This window comes from Octopus sinensis, linkage group LG14 (assembly GCF_006345805.1).
Source record: "Octopus sinensis linkage group LG14, ASM634580v1, whole genome shotgun sequence".
NCBI lineage: Eukaryota > Metazoa > Mollusca > Cephalopoda > Octopoda > Octopodidae > Octopus > Octopus sinensis.
Window position 1 is genome coordinate 20182601 of NC_043010.1, and position 26301 is coordinate 20208901.

Consider the following 26301-nt stretch of genomic DNA (forward strand, 5'->3'; position numbering starts at 1 on the left):
TTATTTTAAACAATAACGAGACTTTGGTATGACTAATATAATTTTTTCCCCCCAAATATTTTTTTATTCAAAATAAAAAAAAAATTTCAAAATAATTGCTTGTTCTATAATTTATTTATTAGTGACTGTATGGTTAAATCTTTATATATAAAGCTGAAGTTGTCTGTGTGTGGCAAGTTTGGTAGCCTTCAACTAACACTATCTTCTTCGAGACCCTGCACCACAAGTTAACCAAAATTGAGATTATGATAGAAGAAGGCTTGCTCTTCATTCCGTAGAAGAAAAAATTCAAATCGAACCATTTTAACACCAAAAATTATTTACATCAAAAAGGTGCTTTTTTTTATGAAAACCCCTATTTTTTACGACTTTTTGACTACTGTGTCGCCATTTTTCGATGTATTTCAACCAGAAAAATGTTCACTTAAAGAGAATAACAAGCTACATAATGCAAAAGTTTTACTTTTCAAAAATTCCAATTCTAATGGGTCGAAACAAACCCGAGCAACGCCAGGTGATACTGCTAGTGGACATTAAAGGATGATGGCTTTCATCATTGATATTGTTGTCAATGTGGAAAGTCGTATCAAGAGATGAAGGCCAGTAGAATCAGTGTTCCTGTGTGTCCTACTTGTCAGATAAATCTACTTAGTCAAATACATTCCCTTCCACCAATCTCTTTTCAGGCAGACATTAAAAATGGGTCTCCGTTGGTGTTTTGGGTTGTATTCAGATGTTTGCTCAGTTGACCACCCATGCTTATTGGATTGGCATTTGAAGAGCTGAGTCTCATACCATGGATGTTTCTGTCTTTAATGTTTTTTCAGATAGAATCGGCATGACACAATGTGACAAAATTGGATGGGCATTTAAACCAGCCATTTCCACCAAAATATTCTACTTGTTTTGTTTAAACTGGCCATATCTGGCCTTTCACACCTACTTGACAATGTCATCCTAATTTTATTCAATTTTATTGCTTGTGATAAATAATTCGCAATTAATTACATTCAACGGAGTAATCTGAATGGTAACGGGTTAAATTACAACCACAGTGCATTAGGTGGGATTCTTTACAGTTTCCGTTCATCTAATTTCAACCTCAAACTTTGGACTGACCTGAGATTATGGTAAAAAAAGAGATGCCAACTGGGATTGATTCAGGGTTTCATAATTGCAAAGTGAATTTCTTTAACATGTTGCCATGCTCCAAGACTATATTAACTGATGTAGTCTTTCCTTCCCCATGATTTGTGCTGTCTTCACACCACAGCTAAACACTACACATCATGTTCTTGTTCTTCAGCTGCTTTGTATTTAAACCAAGGAAGCCTCTATGCCAGCAGCTCCTGATTTGCACTCCATGAACCCCTGAGGATTCACAGAGAAGGTATTAAGGGCTGCATAAGCTGATGTCTAACTCTTTAGCAGACAACCCGTTCAAAAGCTTGGGGGTCTATCGGCAAATTTAATTAAGTAAAAAGACTTCTTAGTTGTGAAAAGGTCAGAAACTGCTGTTGTGTGGTGACTCACCCTGTTGTAAGTAACAGTCAAATCACCCTCAAATCATGCCCTGCCATCTTAGAAAAAAAAGGGTAGGGGTTATATAAGATAAGATGCTTTTAGATCTGTGTCCTTGTGCTTCTCAAGAAGTTCTTGATGAGCTTTAGTTTGCTGATGGAAGATCTCAGAGCAATACATACATTTGGTAAAATATCATTTAATCTGCAGATTTATATTGTATTTAAATGTTGGATGTGGTCCCATATTGTCACCAAAGTTTAATGCATGTCCTAGAATGCCTTGCTTTCTCTTGTATGGATACTGCAAGGTTGTTTGGGATTTGGCTAATAATTTCACATGTTCAAAATTGAGATCCTCTTCAGTCATCCCTTCAATGTTACCACAGAAGGCAAATCAATCTGTTAATTGTGATGGAAGCACCAAACACGTTTTGACAATCTGGTGTTTGAAAATGTTTTAGGCCTTTTCATTTCTTATTTCACAAAGAAGGTTATACAAATCCTGCTTTTATTTCAGTCAACAAATTTATGTGAAAAGGGCTTGTCTGGTGTAGCAAGTATAAAATAAAATTTAAAAATTGCTCTACAAGTGGAAGGTGATGTGCAACTTGGACAAACACTTGACCCAGAATTGAGAGCTTGTTAATAAAGAGGATTGGTACTATTATAACTTTTTATTGTACTTCTTTTACTCTTAATGAAATTATAAATATTAATGTTTTAGCTTTTGAAAATTGTCAGAAGCCATTTAGAAAAAAGAAGTTTTATATGGCTACAAGTTCTATTTTATATTCTTATGTGCCATCTAACTGGATCCCGTGCCAGTGGCACATAAATAGCTCCATTCAAGCTTCGTCATTGCCAGTGCTGGCTGACTGGCCCCCATGCTGGTGGCATGTAAAAAGCACCCACTACACTCTCAAAGTGGTTGGCATTAGGAAGGGCATCCAGCTGTAGAAACTCTGCCAGATCAGATTGGAGCCTAGTGCAGCCTTCCTGGCTTGCCAGCCCTCAGTCACACTGTCCAACCCATGCCAACATGCAAAGCAGACATTAAATAACAATGATGGTGATGATGATGATTAATAAATTTCAAACTAGTGGTTGTTGGGTAGCATGCTAAGCACAATGCTTAGCACCATTTTGTCCTTCTTCACATTCTGAACTCAAATTCTGCCAAGGTTATCTTTCCCTTTCATCCTTTTGGGTTCGATAAAATAAGTACCTGTTATGCACTGAGGTCAATGTAATTGACTTAACCTCTTACCTGAATTTTGCTGGCCTTGTATTGAAATTTAAAACCAATATTTAGTGGGTGGGGATGTGGCTGGTTTTGATAATTGTAGAACTACTGGGCTAGAATATTCAAAAATGTTAAGTGCCTTTTAATTGGTCATTTGGTTTGTGATGTAATGGGTTCGGTCAGACCTTGCCAACTTGAATTACATTGCAGGCAGAAAGTTTTTTGAAGGCCTCTTGTATACTGACAGAATTGAAAGTATTTTGCTTTCTCCTGCTATTATTACAATAATAAATGAACGATCGTTGGTTCAACATGAAATATCATCATTACAAAAACAGCAGCCCCCCTTTTTTTTTTTTTTTTTTACTTTTCATTACAATCTTTAATTTCTCAAAATTTTTAAGCTGTTTGTTTAAATAAACCCATTTCATGAAAGTATCAAGCAAGCTGCAATATAAAAGTCTGTGGCCCATGGGCCTCAGGTTGGCCAGCCTTGGGTTAGATAGTTGGTCACATGGTTAGTATTGATGACAATTATTCATATTGAGGAATGGCATCGGAGCGGTTGGGTTTAGAATTACTGTCACTGGCAGTTGTTTTGGTGATTTTTATGACAGCTATCATGAAACTGCTCTGCTTTAGGCAAAAGAAAAAGATAAAAAATGACTGAGTGTTGTCAGAAACAGTCTTTGTTTTGACAGAAAATAGTTTTGCTTTATTTCAGATTCTTTAAGCTTTTTGTTGCCAACCTGGCTGAAACCACCTCTGGCTCTGTAGTACAAATGGCTTGTTTTCATAAGTTTTGAATTAAAATCTTCCACTAAACCATAGTCACACTTCATGTTCTTAACATTAGCTGAATGATAATGAAGTTATTTTACTAAATTCTTTGTTATATTTAAAATTAATTGAAAGAAACACAGAGCATCTCAACAGAAACATGGTAACAAAAGGGTTAAAATATATAATAGAGAAACAATTCTTAACCCTTTCGATACCAACCCAGCTGAAACCACCTCTGGCTCTGTAGTACAAATGTCTTGTTTTCAAAAGATTTGAATTAAAATCTTCCACCAAACCTTAGTCACAATTTATGTTCATAACACTAGCTTAATGATAATTAAGTTATTTTACTAAATTCTTTGTTATATTTAAAATTAATTGAAAGAAACACAAAGCATCTCAACAGAAATATGGTAACAAAAGGGTTAATCACATGCTTAGTAGTGTTGGCAAGGCATCAACTCTTTTTGCTGGGTATCAATTTTATTTATTTTTGTACAAAGTGTTAGTTTTTTTTTTTAATCTTTAGTTTGATATTCTTCAACATTGGTCTGGATGGTAGAGATCACGACTGACCAACTGACCCATAATGTTAGCTATTAGTGTATTGATTTAATTCTTTTGTAGGCCTTGGGTCACTTGCTTCTTCTGACCACCCCTTCTTATTGGGTTTTCTAATTTTCACTTCTAACGAGGTTACCTAGATAACAAATGCTATCTACTTCTAGAATTGCTGTGCCCGTTTTTATCCTGTGTTTGTTTATGCCATGTATCAAATACCAATAAAAGCAATAAAACACAAAGGACCTGCAATGACAAAGATGATATGTTGGGACCTGGACTCTTATATTGGTGAGAGACAGAGGGGTGCTAGTACTGGACAAAATGTCTTCTTGTTTTTAATCATTTCCCTTTATGCACTGAAACCTTGGATTCTGTCCCTCTCAGTTTGATAGAATGATGTATCAGTCAAGTAGTGACTTTTCAATGAAAGAGCTTCCTTTTGTGAAGGGCAAACCCCTGAGAATGCTGTTGACTTGGTAAACTTTCCCCCCACGATACAAGTTCCATCCTAACAGACCTAGTTCCTGGTTATTTGTAGCTTCTTTAAAACCATAAATATCGATAGCTTATAAAGCCTTACCTCTAATTTTCACCATCACCTCTGATCACTATAAATACCCGAACTGCTACTCTTAATCACGAACAACCTGTCTCAAAAGCACAGATTCTATATCATCATCATCATTATTTACTGTCCACCTTCCATGCTGGCATGGGTTGGGTGGTTTGACAGGAGCTGGCAAGGATGGAGAGCCACACCAGTTTCCATTGTCAGCTTTTGCACGTTTTCCATGGCCAGATGCCCTTCTTAATACCAACCCCTTTACAGAGTGTACTGGGTGTTTTTTGCATGTCCCCAGTACTGACAGGGTCAGCGAGTAGCTTGCAAGACAAAAATCCCTTCAGATGGAAGTAGTTATGAGGGTGGTGGTGGTGGTGGTGGCTTTGTGCAGGATGATGTAAGATTAGGGTTATGGAGAGGGGGGAGAAGCAAATTAAATCTTGTGATAAAGACAGGATATTTGGAAGTGAAACTTGAATTTATGTTGGATATACATCCTTTGTGAATAAATAATCTTGATATCAACTCTTTCAGATATCTTGTCATGGCTGGAGTCGTGTTTGTTTGACTTTGTATTATATTGTTGTAACAATACCATCAAAATCAAAATCAAATGGAAATTATAGTTGTGATCCCCATGTTGGTGGCACGTAAAAAGCACCATCCGAACATGGCCTATGTCAGCGTTGCCTTGACTGGCTTCTATGCTGGTGACATGTAAGAAGCACCAACTGATCGTGGTCATTGCCAGCCTGCTCTGGCCCCTGTGCCGGTGGCATGTAAAAAGCACCCACTACACTCTTGGAGTGGTTGGCGTTTAGGAAGAGCATCCAGCTGTAGAAACACTGCCAGATCAGACTGGAGCCTGGTGCAGCCGCCTGGCTTCCCAGACCCCAGTTGAACCGTCCAACCCGTGCCAGCATGGAAAATGGATGTTAAACGATGATAATGATGAATACCAGCATGGAAATGGAAAACTGATGTGGAATCATAATGATGAAGATGGTGATGATGATGATGATCTGACACTACACAAAGGGCAATAACTCTGGTGTGTAACAGAGAAATACCTGTTTCTGTAAACACTAATTGGCAATAGGGTGAGACAACGTTAAGAGTAACCACATTTTCAATCTTCCTTATTTAGTACTTGATTAAGAGTTTTGTTAGGGAAAATTTAGTTTTATCCTTAGAATTACTTTGCAGCAAAATTAAACATATTTTCTTTATAAGGAGTAAATATAAATACCAGCTGCAAAAACACGGCAATTGAAATGCAAGTCGTAATAACATTTTGTACGATAAAAGCATTTTGTGAGAGGCTGAAAAGTATTTTCCACGAAAATAGAAAATATCATCATCATCATTGTTTAATGTCCACTTTCAATGCTGGCATGGGTTGGACGATTTAACTGAGGACTGGCGAATCAGGCTCCAATCTTGATCTGGCAGAGTTTCTACAGCAGGATGCCTTTCCTAAATGCCAACCACTCCAAGAGTGTAGTGGGAGCTCAAATTTTTTTTTTTACATGCCACCTGCACAGGAGCCAGTCCAGTGGCACTGGCAACGACCCCACTCAAATGTTTTTTTCACGTGCCAGTAAGGCGATGCTGGTAACGATCACACTTGACTGGTGCTTTTTACGTGCCACTGGTTTGGAAGCCAATTAGCAGCTCTGGAAATGATCAAGCTTGGATGGTGCTCTTAGCGCTCCACTAGCACGGATGCCAGTCAATGAATTTGATTTTGATTTCACTTGCAGAGTTTAGTGTCCAATGAAGGAAAGGTACGCATAAGTGGGCTGGCATAGGCCACAAGGTTATGGTCTCATTCTTTGTAAGCCTAGTACTTATTCTATCGGTCTCTTTTGCCAAACCACTAAGTTACGGGGACATAAACAGACGCACAAACATATACATGCATACACACACACATATACATTTATATATATATATACGACGGGCTTTTTTCAGTTTCTGTCTACCAAATTCACTCACAAGGTTTTGGTTGGCCTGAGGCTATAGTAGAAGACACTTGCCCAAGGTGCCATACAGTGGGACTGAACCCAGAACCATGTGGTTGGTAAGCAAGCTACTTATTACACAGCCACTTGGGTGCCAAAACATATTTCATGTATAAAATTGTTTTCAAAGCAAGAGGTTTGGCTATGAGTTCAATGGTTGTAAAATAAAGTAGACAAATGGGTTTTGTGTTAATTTGAATTCTTTGTAATATACGAATTGGTGGTTGGGGGAATATCAAATGCTTTTTAAAACTTCATGGGAAAAAATCCCGACAAAATCAAACCACAGCTATATCTTTCTTTTTCTTGTTCGTTTCTGAAGGAGGTGAACAACAAACATAGTTACATCAATAAACAACTCTAACTAGATTTGTTTCTATAAATAATCCATTAATGGATTCCAAAGTTTATTATTTTAATAGGTTATAAAAAAGGAACAATTCACCATTCAATTATCCAACAATATATTCTTTATGTAACACAAACAGGAAAATTTTTGGACCAATCAACGTTTACAGTAAAATATGGCCAACACATCTTCTCAAAGGAAAAACCCAAATTACACTTTTAATGAAGATGACTACATAATTTAGAGGTTTTATTTATTTATTTGTTTATCTATCTTTGTAGTAATTACCCATCATCCTTCATTAAATTTAAATATTTTTTTTATATTTCCTATAATTACTCTGTTTAGGTTAAAAAAAACCTAACCGTTTTGATAATAATCTGAGACTTTGCAGTAAAATTCAACTTACAGTCTCAATTTACAAATTAACAGTTGAATGGTAAAAAAATAATTAACAAATAACTTCAGAAATGCCATCCATTTTCATGAATACTTAAACAATAATGAAATTGTTTCTTATTTTTTTCCTTAGAAAAATTTGCAAAAATTCAGTCTTTAAAGTTTTTTTTAATAAAATTTGTCCATTGAACAAAGTAACCAAAGATACTTCCAATCAGATCAATGCTTTGTGATTTTATTTTAATTAAATTTTTTTTTTTAGAATTTTTAAACCGATCAATGAATTTTCCAGACTAAAATTTAAATGTAAATTTTAAAGTTTAGCCGCAATTAAACTGAAATAAATAGAAATAAATATACGTTGTTATTTTCTTTTTGCGTATTGTTATTTTTTTTCAACATAGTTTCCCCAAATTTTCCATGCATTTACGTAAATAAATATATATTTTGTGTGTTACTTATATGAAGTATTAGTATATATTTGAACACATCTCTGCAAATACACGTGAATGTATATTCATTGATATGCATACAAACAGCACTTAGTCTTCAATCTTAAGCCTTCAATCTTAAGTCTTCAATCTTAAGTCTTCAATAATACCAATGAATTATACAAACCGATAATTAATAACGCATGTAAATTTTGTCACTTTAAACTCTTCAGTTTGACCAAATAAATACAGATCACTTCTCTTAGTAAACTCTCTTTCAGTGAAAATAAATATATCTTTTAACAAATTTCATTTTTCTGGACACCTTTGAGGTCATGGTTCGTTATTTTCTCCAATGCTGTGAAGTCACTTCCTCGAGGCAGTTAGTTGAGGCGAGCTGTTTGGTCACAGCACTGCTGTCTCTTCAATGACTGTGTGGAAACAATGAAAATGGTAAGAACTTTTGTGGATTTTTCTATTTTTTTATTGATGCCAAAGCTGCCGTAAATCGAAGGGTATCCACCAAAGACATGTTCATTTTCTTCTCCATGCATTGATAAAAATATTCAGGAGCCTGCAAAACACAAAAATGAATTTACAAAAGATTGTTAATAAAATCTACACATACAGGAGTGGCTGTGTGGTAAGTAGCTTGCTTACCAACCACATGGTTCCGGGTTCAGTCCCACTGCGTGGCACCTTGGGCAAGTGTCTTCTACTATAGCATCGGTCCGACCAAAGCCTTGTGAGTGGATTTGGTAGATGGAAACTGAAAGAAGTCCGTTGTATATATATATATATATATATATATATATATATATATGTATATATATATATATATATACATATATATATATATATGTATATATATGTATATGTGTGTGCCTGTGTTTGTCCCTCCAACATCGCATGACAACCGATGGATGTGTTTATTACGTCCCCGTCACTTAGCGGCTCGGCAAGAGAGTTCGATAGAATAAGTACTAGGCTTACAAAGAATAAGTCCTGACTGAAACAAATAAAAGAATAAAAAAGAATATAAATTTGACATGGGCGATTCTTTTTTGTCTAAGGATTCGCAGTCAAACGGCTGGGTGAAACTGCACGAAAAATTACACAGATGTGTTGAATGATCCAGTGTTGCTGGGCTTTGTATTTTTTCATAGCTCCCATAGTTACTGAGATAATCTACTATAATAATACTCTTGTGTTTATGAGCGAGAAAGGAAGGGGTGATAGATGAATAAGGAAGGAAGGGGTGATGTCATACTTGGTAGTGGGATGATGAAAATTGTACGCTGAAAAAATAAATCAAACAGCGTTTCAACTCTGTGTGAATATATGTAAAAGTGGTGAATGTGAATGTGTGTATGTGTGTGAATGTGTGTGATGTGTTTGTGTGTGTGTGCACGTGCAATGGAAGTTGGATGGTTCATCTTTGTTTGTTTAGTATTTGGGTTTATTTTTGATTTGGTTGAATCTTGGTTTTTTTTTTTTTTGCTGGTCAATTATTTTTAGCATTTTGATAGAACAAAGTCATTCTAAAATTGTTTGTTAATGTAAGCGTGCCCAAACAAGTCGAATCCTTATACAGAGCAGGTTTTGTGTGAAACTGGGCTTAGCTGCTGGTGGATTAATAAAATTTCATGAGAAAAACACAACTCTGTCATTGATTTTTCACTTCTGACTGAATTCAAGTGAGTAAATAATTATATCATATTAAACAATTAAACAACTAGTTTTGTCCCAATAATCCATTAATGGATTCCAAAGTTTTTTTTATCTTAACAAGTCATTAAGTGCAGGCATAGTTGCATGGTTAAGACGTTCATTTCCTAATCACATGATTTTGTGGTGAAGGACCTTAAGCAAGTATTTTCTACTATAGATCCAGAGCCTTGTGAGTGGATCTGAAAGAAATCCGAGTGGCTGTGTGGTAAGTAGCTTGGTTACCAACCACATGGTTCTGGGTTCAGTCCCACTGCGTGGCACCTTGGGCAAGTGTCTTCTACTATATTCATGGGCCGACCAAAGGCTTGTGAATGGATTTGGTAGACGGAAACTGAAAGAAGCCTATCACATACATACATACATATATATATATATATATATATATATATATATATATGTATATATATATATATATATATACACATATACATATATATATACATACATATATGTTTGTGTGTCTGTGTTTGTCCCTCCAAAATCGCTTGACAACCCATGCTGGCTTGTTTATGCCCCCCGTAACTTAGCAGTTCAGCAAAAGAGACCAATAGAATAAGTACTAGGCTTACAAAGTATAAGTCCTGGGGTCGATTTGCTTGACCAAAGGTCGCACTCCAGCATGGTCACAGTCAAATGACTGAAACAAATAAATAAAAGAATATATATATATATATAATATATATATATATATATATATATATATATATATATACATATATATATATATAAGTTACTGGAAGGGTAGAAAGAGGGGATGTTTCCCACTGCAGTACTTAACCTGAGCTTTAGGCTATCTACACTCTTAAATTGTAGATAGCTGGATAGGAATTCCATTGTCAAAGAGAACTGGAACTGCTACCTTCTAAAATTCTCTGCTAAGGATTTATCTCAATTCTTCCCTCTCTGAAGATGGAATAGTCCGCTTATAGATAAGTTACCTGTGTCTGCTGAGAAATGTATGATGTGTTCCTATTCTCGAAACAGCTGTAAGAAACTATCTGTACTCCTTCATTTTTAGCTCGTTTTTATCCGTTTTAATATTATTCGGGACAGTGGGATTGTCTTGGCTTGATATTAATTGGTGCCGTGTGTCCTGTGTGCATCACTAAGACGAGGCATAAGTGGGACCACCCACTATAAATAAAGGGAATTTGTGACTAAAAGTCCATTACAGAATAGCCGAATGCCTCGTCATCTATTATATTCTAACGATTCTGTTGTAACAACTCTACCACCATCTTTAGATGTATATAAATTCCCTGCTCTAAACTGATACCCATTTGGTTGCTCGTTCATTCTTTCTTTCTACTGTACATATACAGGGGTTGGACAAAATAATGGAAACACCTAGCATTATAGCATCATAATTTTGAAATATCTATAAAACCATCAAAAGCTTGTTTATTTTTATGTTTTTTGATTTATTATTAGTGTTGCTTAATATGTTTTGCTAAAATTGCTGTTTCTTTTCAGATATCATCAAAAAAAGGTAATTAAAATTCATTAAAATGAAAGATCTATTGGACTTTCAAAGCGGTCAAGTTGTTGATGCTTATTTCTGACCACTGGCTGAGTATACATGTGGAGACAGCCAAAAGAAGCCTTTGACCCAGACTGCCTTCTTCCAGCTGTTAAACATGGAGGAGGATCTGTGATGATCGGGAGCCAATGGTTTCCCTCATGGCAAAAGTAATAGTCAAAACTATTTAAGCATTTTATCTAATCAAATTAATCCTATGTTTGCAGAACTGTTTCTGGAGTGAAATGCAATTTTTCAGGATGATAATGCACTAATTCACACAGCTAAAGTTGCTACTGAATGGCACGAGGAACATTCTAGTGAAGTTGAACATCATATCTGGCCACCACAGTCCCCAGATCTCAATATTATCGAACATTTATGGTGCATTTTAGAAAAACAAGTAAGAAGTCGATATCCTCCACCATCATCACTACAAGAACTGGAGACTGTTTTAGCTGAAGAATGGACAAAAATTCCTTTGGAAACAATTCAAACTTTGTATGAGTCCATACCTTGTAGAATTCAAGCTGTAATTATTGCCAAAGGTGGTCCTACCCCATATTAAAATGAATTTGTTTGAAATTTTAAGGAGTTTCCATTATTTTGTCTAACCCCTGTATATACATGTATACATATGTATACACATATATACATACATATGTATCAGGCTGAGTAAAAAGTAAGCAACGTTTTGAAGCATGAAATTCATCACAATGCGGAAATTTTATTCATCAAAGTAATTACCATTACAATCAACACATTTTGCCAATGAGATACAAGTTTCGTTATTCCAGTAACGTAAAAATCTGGAGTTCTGGAGCTGGTGAACTCTTTGAACGCACTTTCAGCATCAGTTTGATTTTTGAATTCCTTCTCTCGCAGGAACCATAAAGGTGCTTGAAAAAGTGGTAGTCAATAAAAGAAATGTCTGGGGAATAAGCTGGGTGAGGAAGAACTTTGTACCCTAGTTCCCTCTACTTCTGGAGCGTCAGTAGTGAAACATGTAGCTGAGCATTGTCATGAAGAATGACCAGCCTGCTTCTGTTGACCAGTCTGGGACGGAGTAGCAGTTTTTCGTTTTGGCAATTTCATGACAATATGTTTCTGCAGTAATGGTTTTTTTTCCAGGTTTTAAGAAGTTATATAACCTTCTTTTTGAAAAGCTTGAGTTTAGGGAAGGTTTCAGTGCTTCATTTTGGTCCAACCACTACGAAGAACGTTTTTTATTATTGTACAGAATTCACTTTTCATTGCAAGTTACAATATGGTTGAGAAACGGATCGGTCCGGTTGCAAAGAAGAAGCGACCAGCAAATTTCATATCTGCACATTTTCTGATTTTCATTCAAATCGTGTGGTACCCATTTGTTGAGCTGTTTTTTATTTTCCGATTGCATGCAAATAGTTACAGACAGTTTTCTGGCTAACTTCAAATTCTTTTGCCAGTTCTCGAGTGGTTTTACGTGGACCTTTCTCAATGACGGTCTTTAATTGACCGTCATCGATGACAGATTCGCGTCCACTACCCTCATGATCTTCAGAGGCTTAGGACTCCACTGTGAAATCGTTTAAATCATTTTCGAGCTGACTATTCACTGCTCATTTCTTCACCAAACGTTTCGTTTATATCATAAGCAGTTTCAGCTTTGAAATTGAAAAGTGCTCGAATATCGCACTGTGACACTTACATTTCAGATGATTGTAACAACGGCGAAAAATATCAATGTTAATTTATTGATGCATTTGGGCAAGTCTATGTCTGTATTATTTCAATAGAAATCTATAATGGCCCCCACTAGTGGGGTTGGGCTATCTATTTATATAAAGCTGAAGTTGTCTGTGTATGGCAGGTTTGGTAGCCTTCAACTAACACTATCTCCTCCGAGACCCTGCGGCACAAGTTGACCAAAATTGAGAGTATGATAGAAGAAGGCTTGCTCTTCATTGAAGAAAAAATTCAAATCAGACCATGTTAACATTAAAAATTATTTACATCAAAAAGGTGCTTTTTTTCTATGAAAATCCCTATTTTTTACGATTTTTTGACTGCTGTGTTGCCATTTTTCGGTGTATTTCAAAGAAAAATGTTCACTTAAAGAGAATAACAAGCTACATAATGCAAAATTTTTACTTTTCAAAAATTCCAATTCTAAAGGGTCGAAACAAACCAGAGCAACGCCGGGCGATACTGCTAGTTATTTGATAAAATGAGAAGGGTGCAAGAGTGTTAGTATGAAGAAATTGTGATGGCATAGTGAGTGTGGCTGATATGAGGGCAGGGGAGAAAAGCGTGTAAGTGATAAATATGGTGTGGTAGTGTGATGATAATGTTAATACAGGTGTCATCCAGGGATACACACACGATGCTCATATCACCTGAAGAAACAATGGGATCTCATTAGCAAACAGTTGCATAACCAAATACCTGTACTTTTGGAGGACCATGTTGGGTGGAAACAATTGTAGTGATTAAAAAATAACAGTCCAACTGTACTCTTTCTTGTTGATTCCAATTTTTTTCAAAATTTATATATTCACATATGACAAATACCTAAACATAAATATGGAAGTATGTAATAATGCCACCGGATAGCATTGGGTAGTTATGAGTGTGGACAAGCTTTGCACTATACTCTCCCATGTTCCTAGTGGAATATACCAAATATAGTTATATATTTGTGTGTGTTTGTGTTTAAAAAGATAAAAGGAAAATAGAGAGTTCAAACTGACATATGTTAATTTATTAACGTAATATCAATAATCCTTACAATTGTTTCAATTCAAACGCAAAACCAATAACAAGTTTATAAAAATTCATATTTTGGAAATATTTTGAGTAAAAATCTCATCGGGATAAATCAGGACAAAAAAAATTGCATATTACAAGTTTGAGATTCTTAAACAGACTGAATTGAATTATTGTAGAAATGTTTTTTCTACTAAGTGCAGGTGTGGCTGTGTGGTAAGTAGCTTGCTTGCCAACCACATTGTTCTGGGTTCACTTTCACTGCATGGCACCTTGGGCAAGTGTCTTCTAGTGTAGCCTTGGGCTGACCAAAGTCTTGTGAGTGGATTTGGTAGATGGAAACTAAAAGTAGCCTGTCATATATATATATATATGTATATATATATATATATATATATATATATATATATATATATAGGTATATATTTGTGTGTCTGTGTTTGTTCCCCCACCATCACTTGACAACTGAAGTTGGTGTGTTTACCTCCCTGTAACTTAGCAGTTTGGCAAAAAGGGACCGATAGAACAAGTGCTAGGCTTACAAAAAATATGTCCTGGGGTCGATTTCTTTGACTAAAAGGCGGTGCTCCAGCATGGCCACAGTCAAATGATTGAAACAAATAATAGAATAAAAGAATATTGGATATTGAGCAAGTTAAACCAGTGAAACTTGGATGTTTTCATCCCTACGAGAGGAGCTACATACATATAACCCTTGTATTGGGTTATATGTATGTATATGATATATATGTATATGATATATATATGTATGTATATGATGTATATGTATATGATATATACATGTATATGATATACATGTATATGATATCTATATGTATGTATATGATATGTATGTATATGATATATATATGTATATGATATATATGTATATGATATATATATGCATGTATATGATATATATATGTACGTATATGATATGTATGCATATGATATATATGTATATAGGTGTAGGAGTGGCTGTGTGGTAAGTAGCTTGCTTACGAACCACATGGTTCCGGTTTCAGTCCCACTGTGTGGCACCTTGGGCAAGTGTCTTCTACAAAGCCTTGTTAGTGGATTTGGTAGACGAAACAGAAAGAAGCCCGTCATATATATATATATATATATATATATATAATATATATATATATATATATATATATATACCGTATTTGACGGCATATAGGACGCACTTTTTTCAAAAAAATTTGGCTCAAAAATCGCCCTGCGTCTAATATGCGAAGTCAAGACCCTCCCGTAGGCTAATCTTCTCCCATACGCTCACTAACCTAGCTTACGATAAGTATTTCTACCTACGCTAACGCCTTAATGATATTTTCCATACTCATGCATCATTATTTTATTGCTATTATTATTATTATTATTATTATTATTATTATTATTATTATTACCAGTATTATTACTTTAAAATACGAATTATCGTAAAAATCAAAGCAATCTACCGTAAATTGTTAGGCTGCGATCCATGACACACGTTTACTAATATCAGCTGATCGGAACCCTAACTCGATGCCATCTGACGGTGAGGAGTAAAACTACATGATCATTGCGAGTTCGTGTATATACGGAGGTAGGTCGGATATCTTGGTACAACAAAGTTTATGATCATAACAAAACACACTACAACAATACAAGCACCCTCACGGCTATGGCAACACCCTCACGGTTATTGTAATTTGTATGCTTGCTTTTATACAGCAATGTTTTCTGCTTTTGTAATGTGCTGCTAGACTGCTTTCAACAATATATGCTTAAATACACTTAAAACTTTTTTTCCTGAAATGAGGGTGCGTCTAATATGCCAGTGCGTCTAATATGCTGTCAAATACGGTATATATATATATATATATATATGCATGTGTGTGTGTATATGTTTGTGTTTGTCCCCCCCAACATCACTTGACAACCGATGCTGGTGTGTTTACGTCCCTGTAACTTAGCGGTTTGGCAAAAGAGACCGATAGACTAAGTACTAGGCTTACAAAGAATAAGTCCTGGGGTTGATTTGCTCGACTAAAGGTGGTGCCCCAGCATGGTCACAGTTAAATGACTGAAACAAGTAAAAGAGTAAAGAGTAAAAGAGTATATATGTATGTGTATGATATATGTATTGGGTTATATATATATATGTATATATATGATATATGTATTGGGTTATATATATATGTATATGATATAAAGAATTACCTCTTTCTTCATCTCACTCAGCTGAAATAACATTTTGCCATCAAACTGTGAAAAAGCTTCACTGTATCTGCAATTAACAAAATTAGAATAATGGTAAGAAACCTAGCAAACTCTTTGACTGTATCTGACAATGGATAGAAACTAGAGCAGTGGTTTTCAATCAGGGTCCACGTGACCCTTAGTGGGAGTCCATTTTGGTGTTAAAATTTATCTGCACTAATTTGGTTATGCTCCTAAAATACATAAAATATCTTAGCAATTTTTTTAAACAACTTTTTATGATATCTAATTATAAAAATATAATGGGATTTTTTTTAACGGCATCAAATTGCTATGAGGGTCCACCAGATGAAAATAGGTATCAAAAGGGTCCAGTGGTACAAATATAATTAAGAACCACTGATCTAGAGGTTTAGGATCTTTTATTCTCTCTTGGACATCTTAGGAATGTATAGCATGCCCATTTTTAGTTTTTGGGTGATGTATATTGAAGTGATTGATCACAAAGATTTTGGCCAAGATGCTTGCCAAGAGGCTGGCGCTTGTCATCGAGAAACTGGTTGACAAGGCACAAACATGCAGAAGTATCCATGACAACCTCCATCTGATGTGCTACATCTTAGCTAAGGAACCTGGCATGGGTGGGGGGTGCTGATCAATTTGGATTGATTGAAAGCTTTCGATAGGGTCAACCATTGATAGTTGGAGTCCATCCTTAGGGTGGCTGCTTTCTGTCCAGTCTTCTGCGGTTGGATCATTGCTTTATACTGCAGCATCTGCTCAGTAGTTCGGGTAAATGGTCATCTATCCAGACCATTTAACATCATGCGTTCGGTCTGTCAAGGATCCCCCTTGTCACTTCTGTATGTACTGACCCTAGAGCTATTACTGCAGAAGCTGGTGATGCTGAGGGGCATCCTGCAAGAACTGGGAAGTGGGAGGAGCATGTCTGCATATGCAAACATTGTGTCTGTCATGGTGTTGAACCACAGACATGTTGACCCGGTTGGCAAAACACTAAAAGAATACAAAGCGGTAACGGGAGTAAAAATTAATCTGGAAAAGTCAGTGGGCTTGCAGCTTGGCACCTGAAGCAGCAATCCCATGCCATCCAACAGCATTTCCATTGTGGAATACTGGATGGATGGACCAGTTAAATTGCTCAGGGTCTGGTTTGGTCCAGAGCTCCAACTGGAGAAGAACTGGGATGAGATAATGAGTAGGGAGGCCAATCTCACCCAGCAATGGGCCGAGAGGAAGCTCTCTCTAAAAGGTTGGGCTGAGGTGGTAAATGCGTACACCACATCTACTAGTCTGACTATTGTGCCTTGTCCTGACCCTACCATTACAAAACTTGAACGCATACTCCTCCACTTTTTGTGGAAGGAAAGCATGCTGAAGGTCAGGCGATACATTTGCTGCCAACATCTGCCAAATGGAGGGCTGGGCATGCTGTGGCTAATGATGTGCAAAGATGTGCTGAGACTCCATCTCCAGCATTTCATAGACAATGGTGAATAGGTGTGGTCACCGTTTGTGAGATGCGCTTCCCCACAGCTTGTCTCTGTGACTGAACTGCAATCATGGATCAAACAGAGTCTGAGGCTGGGTGAATGGCACCACAAGTGTCACCATGCTCTTGAGCAACTCTGCCATCCATGTGACTTCAATTCCATGAAAGCGTTCTATAGAGGATAAGTGGAGGGGAGGTGTGACAATGTTCTTGGGGAGACCCTTGGTATTGATGAGGAATACCTAGCCTGCCTCTTCAGGAGCTATGGACAAATTTCCAGAGATCTCTGGCCTAGCAGTGCCATCGGGAAGCATTGTCCATTCAGGATAAGCTCTGCAGACACAGTTTAAGAAACACTGGACCAACTTTCCCAAGATGCAGTCAGAGCGATGAAACCATTCTGAATGCACTTGTGCAATGTCCAAACATTTCAGACCTGTGGGTTTATGTCGGATGGCTGCTGTCACATGAGGGGACGAATTCAGTTGTCGGCCAAGTCTATTGTGAATATTGCCTGCCACCTTCCTTTAACTAGGAAGATGAGGCAGCTTTCATTGAACTGGTGGCTACGGTGAAAGAATGTCATGTGGTGGACTCGTGCGAAAGGTTTAGAGACAAACACTTTCCTCTCTGGCCAACCGTTCATCAACTTTTTTAAGTATTACTTGGAGAGGAAGGTGAGAATAGAGAAGGAAGTTTTGTCTAATGAAAAGTTCAACAAAAGGTGGGTGAATGTGGCAAAGATGGTATGAATAAATGATGGAACCACCCTGAGCATGATCCTATAAAACAAAGAGAGAAAGGGCGCTTTGCTCTCATGTTAAAGTTATTTTGTTCATTTCCGAGGTTACCGTGGTTCTTATTGGTAGGTTTTCTTTCCATGGATAAACCTAGTTAAATGTTACATTTCCTCCCCCTTTTGGGAATTCTAATTGTTAACAATGACTTTTCTGTTATTTCCCTGTTTACACATCCAAAAAAGAAAAAAAAATTTCTTCCCCTTTTGTTCGATTTCGAAAAAGAAAAGTTCTACATTGTATTGTCCCCTCTGTATTCAGCCCTGAGTGGCTAATAAAGAAATCTGTCTTCAAAAGAATTCTCACAATTGAACTGCTGTGAATTGTATGGAAGAAAAGAAAAAAAACAAAACAATTACTATGGTTAGTTCTTGCATCTGCAAACTTAGAACAACGTGATTGAAAAGCAGACTAGTTAAACACATGTATGTGCTTTGTTTGTGTGTGTGTGTGTGTGTGATATAACAAGCATTATTAAGCAAACTTCCTCATTGAAAAGTTGCACAACCACAGCTGTCTCACGTTGGGGTTGCATTGACCATATTTTTTTTACCACATAATAAAAAATGCTCTCTCTCTTTCTCTCTCGCTCTTCCCCTATTTCTACCCCTCTCTATATATTCTCTGTGTGTTTGTATCTACTATTTCAAAAGCACTGTTTCTGTTCAGTTAATTTAAAATCTGTTCAGACATTAGTGACAAATTTATTCAAAGAAAGTCTCTGTGTGTGTGTGTATCTGTGTGTTTCATCTGACATAGATGACCTTTGGCATGGAGATGTTCATTTCAATGACCAGGTGTGATTGACTGATGGACACCTTTAGTCATCTGTTACGTATCTTCCTTTATGATACATGGTATCCAGACTATTCCAAAATACTCAATCATTGTCTCTAAGGATGCTGGCACCACACAAAAAGTGCCTGGCATGCTCTGTAAAGTGGTTGGCATTAGGAAGGGCATCCAGCTGTAGAAACCAAGGCAAAACTGGTGACTGGAGCCTGGTGTAGCTTTTTGGCTTGCCTGCTCCAGTGAAACTGTCCGACCCATGCCAGTATGGAAAATAGACGCTAAATGATGATGATTGTATAAAACCTTTTACGTGACATTTCTAAAAGCTATGAAGTACATTTTGAATTAAAATTTTAGACAGAACCTTGCATTGGAGAAAAAAATGTCGGGAAAGGTGTATGTTGGACGATCTTGCATAAAACTGAATAATTTATGAAAGGTTTTGGAAGACAACAATCAAAGAGAAAAGATAATGATTGCTGAAGGTCACAAAATAATGAAACCTATAATGAGCCAGATCAGCATTAGCCCATCATTAGCCCCTCATTAGCCTATCACCATTAGCCTATCATCATTAACCCATCATTAGCCTATCATTTCTCATTGCTAAAACCTCTGCCCCCACTGCTTGTATCAGTGTTTTTGTTTATAGATTTTGAAGTCACATGGCTTAGTGGTAAGGTTGTTTGGCTCTCACTCATAAGCTTGTGAGTTCAATTCTTGGTGGCATATTGGGTCCTTGAGTAAGACATTTCATTTCACATTGCTCCAATCCATTCAGCTGGCAAAAACGAGTTGTCTCTATAATTCAAAGGGTCAACCTTGTCACATTCTGTGTAATGCTAAATCTCTCTAAAGAACTATGTTAAAAATCCGTGTGTCTGTGGAGTGCTCAGCCGCTTGTATGTAAATTTCCTGAGTAGATTGTTCCATTGATTGGATCAATTGAAACCTTCATCATAACCGATGGGGTGCCAGTTAAGAAAGTGATTCTACAAAAGGGTAACATTAACAAAACTGTAAAAACATCATTACTCAGCCAATTTATGATAATGAAGCCAAGATGCAATTTCGTCATTTGTCATTTCCGCTATTGGAGACAAAGCACCAATGTCATTGACAAGATGATCGATGGAGATTTTCTTAGAAGGTGATTGCTGTTCATTTCCTGAATTCTCTGTTGAAGTTCCAGCTTTGTTAGTTTGGTCCTCAGGACCATCAACTGAAGAATAAAAAGAGGATTACTTTAATACATAGATTAAGGAAAATGTGGATGTTTGTTTCTTGCAAAAGTCTGCAGTTCATAAAAGACACTTTAGTGGTCTTCTATTGTGTCTGGGGAGAGTCATTTTCTTTTCGTGCTTTATAATATAACACACTCACCGGTAAAATTTCCACTTTTTTCTTATTTTTATTTTCCTAAAATTTTCGTTGCGTCTTGCAAACTTTTCAATAGTTTTAACTATTAAAAATAAGAAAAAAGTGGAAATTTTACTGGTGAGTGCATTATATTATAAGGCACAAAAAGAAAATGACTCTCCCCAGACACAACAGAATATGCTTCAGCACATGAACTCATATAAAGAATCTTGCAAACCAAATCCCCAAACGAAATACTTTAGTGGTCTTTTGTTGTAAATTCTTCATTGGTTCTACACAATGGTAGGTTGGTCAGCAACGTGGGAAGACAGAAAAGACGAAACTAATAATTTATTTTAGTTTTTATATATTTTCAAAAATTTTTATTAATATAGGCGTGGCACATTGGGCAAGTGTCTTCTACTATAGCCCCAGGCTGACCAAAACCTTGTGAGTGGATTTGGTAGATGGAAACTGAAAAAAGCCCATTGTATATATATATATATATATATACACACACACATATATATATGTGTATATATATATATGTGTGTGTGTTTGTATGTCTGTGTTTGTCTCCTCACCATCACTTGACAGTCGATGTTGGTGTGTTTACATCCCCATGACTTAGTGGTTCAGCAAAAGACACCGATAGAAGTACCATGCTTACAAAGAATAAGTTCTGGGGTCAATTTGTTTGACTAAAGGCGATGCTCCAGTATGGCCACAGTCAAATGACTGAAATGAGTAAAAGAGTAGGCATGAGCATAGCTGTGTGGTAAGAAGCTTGCTTTCCAACCACATTGTTCTGGGTTCAGTCCCACTGCATGTTACCTTGGGCTAATGTCCTCTGCTATAGCTTCAGGCCGACCATAGACTTGTGAATGAATTTGGTAGATGGAAACTAAAAGAAGCCTGTCATGTGTGTGTGTAAGAGAGAGTGTGTATGTGTTTGTCCTCCACCACAGCATGATACCTGGTATTGGTGTGTCTACATTCACACAACTTAGCAGTTTGGCAAAAGAGATTGATAGAATAAGTGCCAGGCTTAAAAAAAAAAGTCTTGGGGTCGATACATTTCACTAAAAATTCTTCAAGGTGGTACCCCAGCTTGGCCACAGTCTAGAGACTGAAATAAGTAAAAGAAATAAATGAAAGAGATGAAAGAAATTAATCTGCGTCTTTTATATTTACCTGTGAACAAATATTTATTTCTCGGAAATATTCATCAGAGAAGGAATGCAATAATAAAATGTCTTCTTGTAGGGATTCTTAAAAATGTCCTTTGTAGTTATTGAAATGGAAGAAATAGCTGAGTTAGAATAGCTGCATGTAGACAAACAATGTGTGAGCAATTTGTCTTTACAACCCAAGGCCGATGCTGTTTGTTGGTCACAACACGTGTTTTTAGGTAAAGAAAAGTAGAAGTCAAGATATCATCTCATTGAGCAAAACAGCATAGCTCTATGTGGATTGCTGGTTGGTTTGGGTCTAGGGTTGAATTCACCAGTTTTTTATAACTGTAAGGAAAAATTTCTAGAACTTTCGATCAAGCTTTGTTGTAGAAAAACTCACACATTTCCTTTGAAGTCCACTTCTGTAACAAATGAGACTGGTTGGTGGCTTGACCAATACACTCTGTAAAGTGATTGGTGTTAAGAAGGGTATTCAGCTGTAGAAACCAAACCAAAACAGACCACGAGAGCCTAGTGCAGCTCTCTGGTTTGTTAGCTCTGGTCAACCCATCCGACCCATACCAGCATTGAAAATGGACATCAATTGAAGATGATGACAATGATGATAAAAAGCAGTGTATTTTAATAGAAAGATGGTAACCAAAATGGACGTATTAAATGGAATAATACTATAATAGATTTTTCTAAAGACATTATAAGAGGCGTAGGAGTGGCTGTGTGGTAAGTAGCTTGCTTACAAACCACATGGTTCCAGGTTCAGTCCCAGTGCGTGGCACCTTGGGCAAGTGTCTTCTACTATAGCCTCAGGCCGACCAAAGCCTTGTGAGTGGGTTTGGTAGACGGAAACTGAAAAAAGCCTGTCGTATAGATGTATACATATATGTATATGTGTATACATGTTTGTGTGTCTGTGTTTGTTCCCCAACATGCTGGTGTGTTTATATCCCAGTAACTTAGCAGTTCGGCAAAAGAGACTGATAGAATAAGTACTAGGCTTACAAAGAATAAGTCCTGGGGTTGATTTGCTCGACTAAAAAGGCAGTGCTCCAGCATGGCCACAGTCAAATGACTGAAACAAGTAAAAGAGAGAGTATACTGATGCAGCAGATACATTCTAAAGTTTGGGTCAATGATGATATTTCTTCACAAACCTTGAGCTTCACCAGGTGAATATTGTCCACGTCCACGAAGTTCTTTTATAAGTCCACCAAAACTCTTCTCAAAAGGGTACTTCCCGCTAAAATCAAAGAACAATTTTGCTCCAAGCATGGTACCAAGCCAACCATCTGGATTGTATTTTTTCTGCATCATCATTGGAATGTAGTCTTTACGTAATCGAAATGTGTATTCAGCTTCTAAAATGATTTAAAGACAAAGAAAAGCAATTAAATTCTTTTAAATGTTGCGGAAAAGTAATGAAGTAAAAATCCTTAATGAGTAAAAATGAGAAAAACCATAACATTTTTCTTCTGGTTTTGTCAAGAAGTTGATGCTGCCTGTGATAATCGCTATCACTTAATCCCTTAGCAAAGTACTTTATTGCATGTAATGCTTATTAATACACATTGTTTCAGTTAATCCTGCATTATCTCATAGCTTTGAGATTTTGATGAGGTGAGTGGTTATTTTTAGAATGACAGTGTAGGGTAGGTGTGAGAAACCCGATCTGGCCAGTTTGGATATAAAATGGCTAGAATATTCGGGCCGGATATGGCAGGTTTAAATGCTGAAGGATTAATGTGTCATTTTAATTTAATACATAAGGCCAGGTGGGGAGCTGACAGAATTGTTAGCACATCTCACATCTGGCAAAATGCTCAGTGGGATTTCACCCGTATTTACATCCTGAATTCAAATACTCCAGGGATCAACTGACTTCCATCCTTTCAGAGTTGAGAAAAGTACCAGTTGAACATTGGGGTGGATATAACTGACTTAGCATGTCCCCTGAAATAGCTGGCCTTGTGCCTAAATTCAAAAGCAATTTAGGCAGAAAGCTTGCAGTTTATAGGGGCAGGGTTAGTTGATATCATTGTCTAACCCCACCCTTCAAATTTCTGCAACTTAATTCTTAGCCAGAATCAGCAAAACTTACATATGTGAGAAGGCTGTACCTTTTGAATCACAGATACAACCCACCTGTTGGGCTTCAGTACAGTTTCTGTCTACCCTTGCAGGCCACACCTCAGCATTGCTGCACACAATTAATTGAAACCACTAAAATATATGATGATGATGATGACCATCATCATATGGTGTGCTGGTGCCACATAAAAAGCAATCAAGCTTGTGTCACATATACAGCATCCCCCCAATGGTGTCACATGTAAAGCATTGGTGCTGGTGCCATATAAAAAGCACCCAACACTCTCTGTAAAATGGTTGGCATTAGGAAGGGCATCAAGCTGTTGAAACCAGGCCAGAAATGGAACCTGGTGTGGCTTCTGGCCTTGCCAGCTTCTGTCAGAACATCCAACCTATACCAGCATGGAAAACAAACATTAAATCATGATGATGATGATGATGATGATTATGGTGTGTTCTGTTATTTTCCTGTCAGCTATAGTATATCTTATATGCTATGATTTTCACTTCTCACCTGTACGGCAGCTAGGGCTTTGTTTGTATTTCTCAGACATGCAAATTAAAACAACAGCAGCGTTTTCTATACCACTAGCCATGGCTTGTAAGTTCGAAGGCCCCATACAGTCAACATCTATCCATAACTGGTAACCTTCTTCCTGAAAGAAAAGAGAAGTTAGAATATCAAGAAATACATTGACTGATTATGTACGTTAGAATCTTCTGACTTTCATCTAGAATCGTAGCAGACTTCTTGGTGTTACCATAAAGCATTTATATACAATTTCCCCCTCTTTGCAAAGAATGGTTTTTCTTGAAACTTCAATATTCTTGTCTCCCCATGGTAGCTGAACATAATCCAGCCAGTGTTCAGCTGACATTAGTGAAGCACATATTGTCACAAATATTCAGGTTGTGTGATCACAAATTCCTCCTTTGTTCTCACCGGTGCCAGAAATACTAAACCTGATCATGGTGCACTCTCTTTCAGTCCTAAGTGACGTGTAGCTGTATGCATATTCCATACAACAGGTGTATATATATATGTGTGTGTGTATGTGTGTGTATATATGTGTGTGTATGTGTGTATATGTATATATATATTTATATATATATATATATATATAGTGAGAATTTACAAAATACAAAAGATGAAGACGGATGTGTAAACAACAGACAGATGTATTAGTTTAACGTTCAAGAAGTGAGAAAGTCTTTTACGTTTCGAGCCTACACTCTTCCACAGAAAGGAACACAGAAATAAAGAGGGAGAGAAAATATAAAAGGTTTAGTGGCTATCAATCTATCATGGTGAATGCCGGACAGAGGAGTCACACAGGAGAGCTAGGAAAAAGGGGAGATAATAAAGTGGTGGTGATCCCAAAACGAAGGTGTGCGTGCGTGTGTATGTGAGAGCATGTATGTGCATGTGGATGGGGCTGGTGACCTTGACCTATGTATGTATAAGAGAAATGGAGACAAAAGCACAAGATGTTATTTAAGTCAATTATATCACTGTCATCTATGTTTTGATGGATACATTAAAATTAATTTGGGAAGAAAAATAAGGTGGAATAATATCTTAAAGTGCTTTTGTGACATTTTGTTACTCTGGTAACTATTTCTCTGGATCTTTCCTTGAAAATTTAACACACACACACACAGAGACATATATATATATATATATATATATATATTTGAGTAATTGAATGAATTATCTTATTAAGGATAATTCGAAAGATAACCGATACCTGGGTGGCAAATTCACATCAGAAAGAACACGGTTGAAGCTACGTCCCTAGGGCATAGACTACGTGTCTTTGTGCGGAAATTTGTATGTTTATTTTAAAATTATAAGTATATGAAAGAATGGAGTTGAACGACTAGTTAACAAATATCCTTTATTCTCGACATGTCTCGAAGGCTGCATATTCCTAATTCCGAAGGAATGAGTACATTATGCAGATTTCTCATCAAGGAACTTATGTCGACATCAAAATGCACAAAAAACCTTTAGCTGACCGCTCTCAAGGAGCCCATGGCGATAATGAGTGTCTCTTTATAATGAGTGACCTCAGAGTGGCTGAATGTAGAAGAATCTAGAAGTTTCTAAAGGTTCAAGAGTTCAAACGAAGTAGGAGGAGGGAGGCATAAGAATAGTAAGGTGAGAGAGTGCAGGTCAAAAGAATGGTGGGTTTAAATGATTTCTTTTGTGAATGAGTGCCTGTGTGTGTGACTGTATATAACTGTCTTAATGTGTGTATGTGTGTGTCTGAATGCGTGATTGTGTTTGTGGATGGGTAGATGTCAGAAAACTGACAGCTGTGAGGTGAAAGGTCTATGTCTGTGTGTTCAATTATGTTTACTGTAGAGAAAGGAAAGTAGATAGCGAAAGGGAGAAAGAATCGGGCGAGGTGAGAGGCAACGCAAGAATGGATAGTAGTAATTGGGAATATAAGAAAATCTTTTTGAATATTG

At 36.8% G+C, this 26301-nt stretch overlaps 1 protein-coding gene across 4 annotated transcripts in view; it reads right to left on the minus strand.

The window, feature by feature from the left end:
- Nucleotides 1-7146: 7146 nt before the first annotated feature.
- LOC115218870 overlaps nt 7147-26301 on the minus strand; it is a 410980-nt gene continuing 391825 nt past the window's right edge. For all 4 annotated transcript variants that reach the window (XM_029788839.2, XM_036508718.1, XM_029788838.2 and 1 more), the window contains 5 exons: nt 24341-24482; nt 22893-23096; nt 20222-20408; nt 16085-16151; nt 7147-8452 (listed from right to left, as the gene is read on the minus strand). In XM_029788839.2, coding sequence (XP_029644699.1) covers nt 8354-8452; nt 16085-16151; nt 20222-20408; nt 22893-23096; nt 24341-24482 — 699 coding nt within the window. In that variant the 3' untranslated portion in view covers nt 7147-8353. The remainder of the gene's footprint in view (nt 8453-16084; nt 16152-20221; nt 20409-22892; nt 23097-24340; nt 24483-26301) is intronic.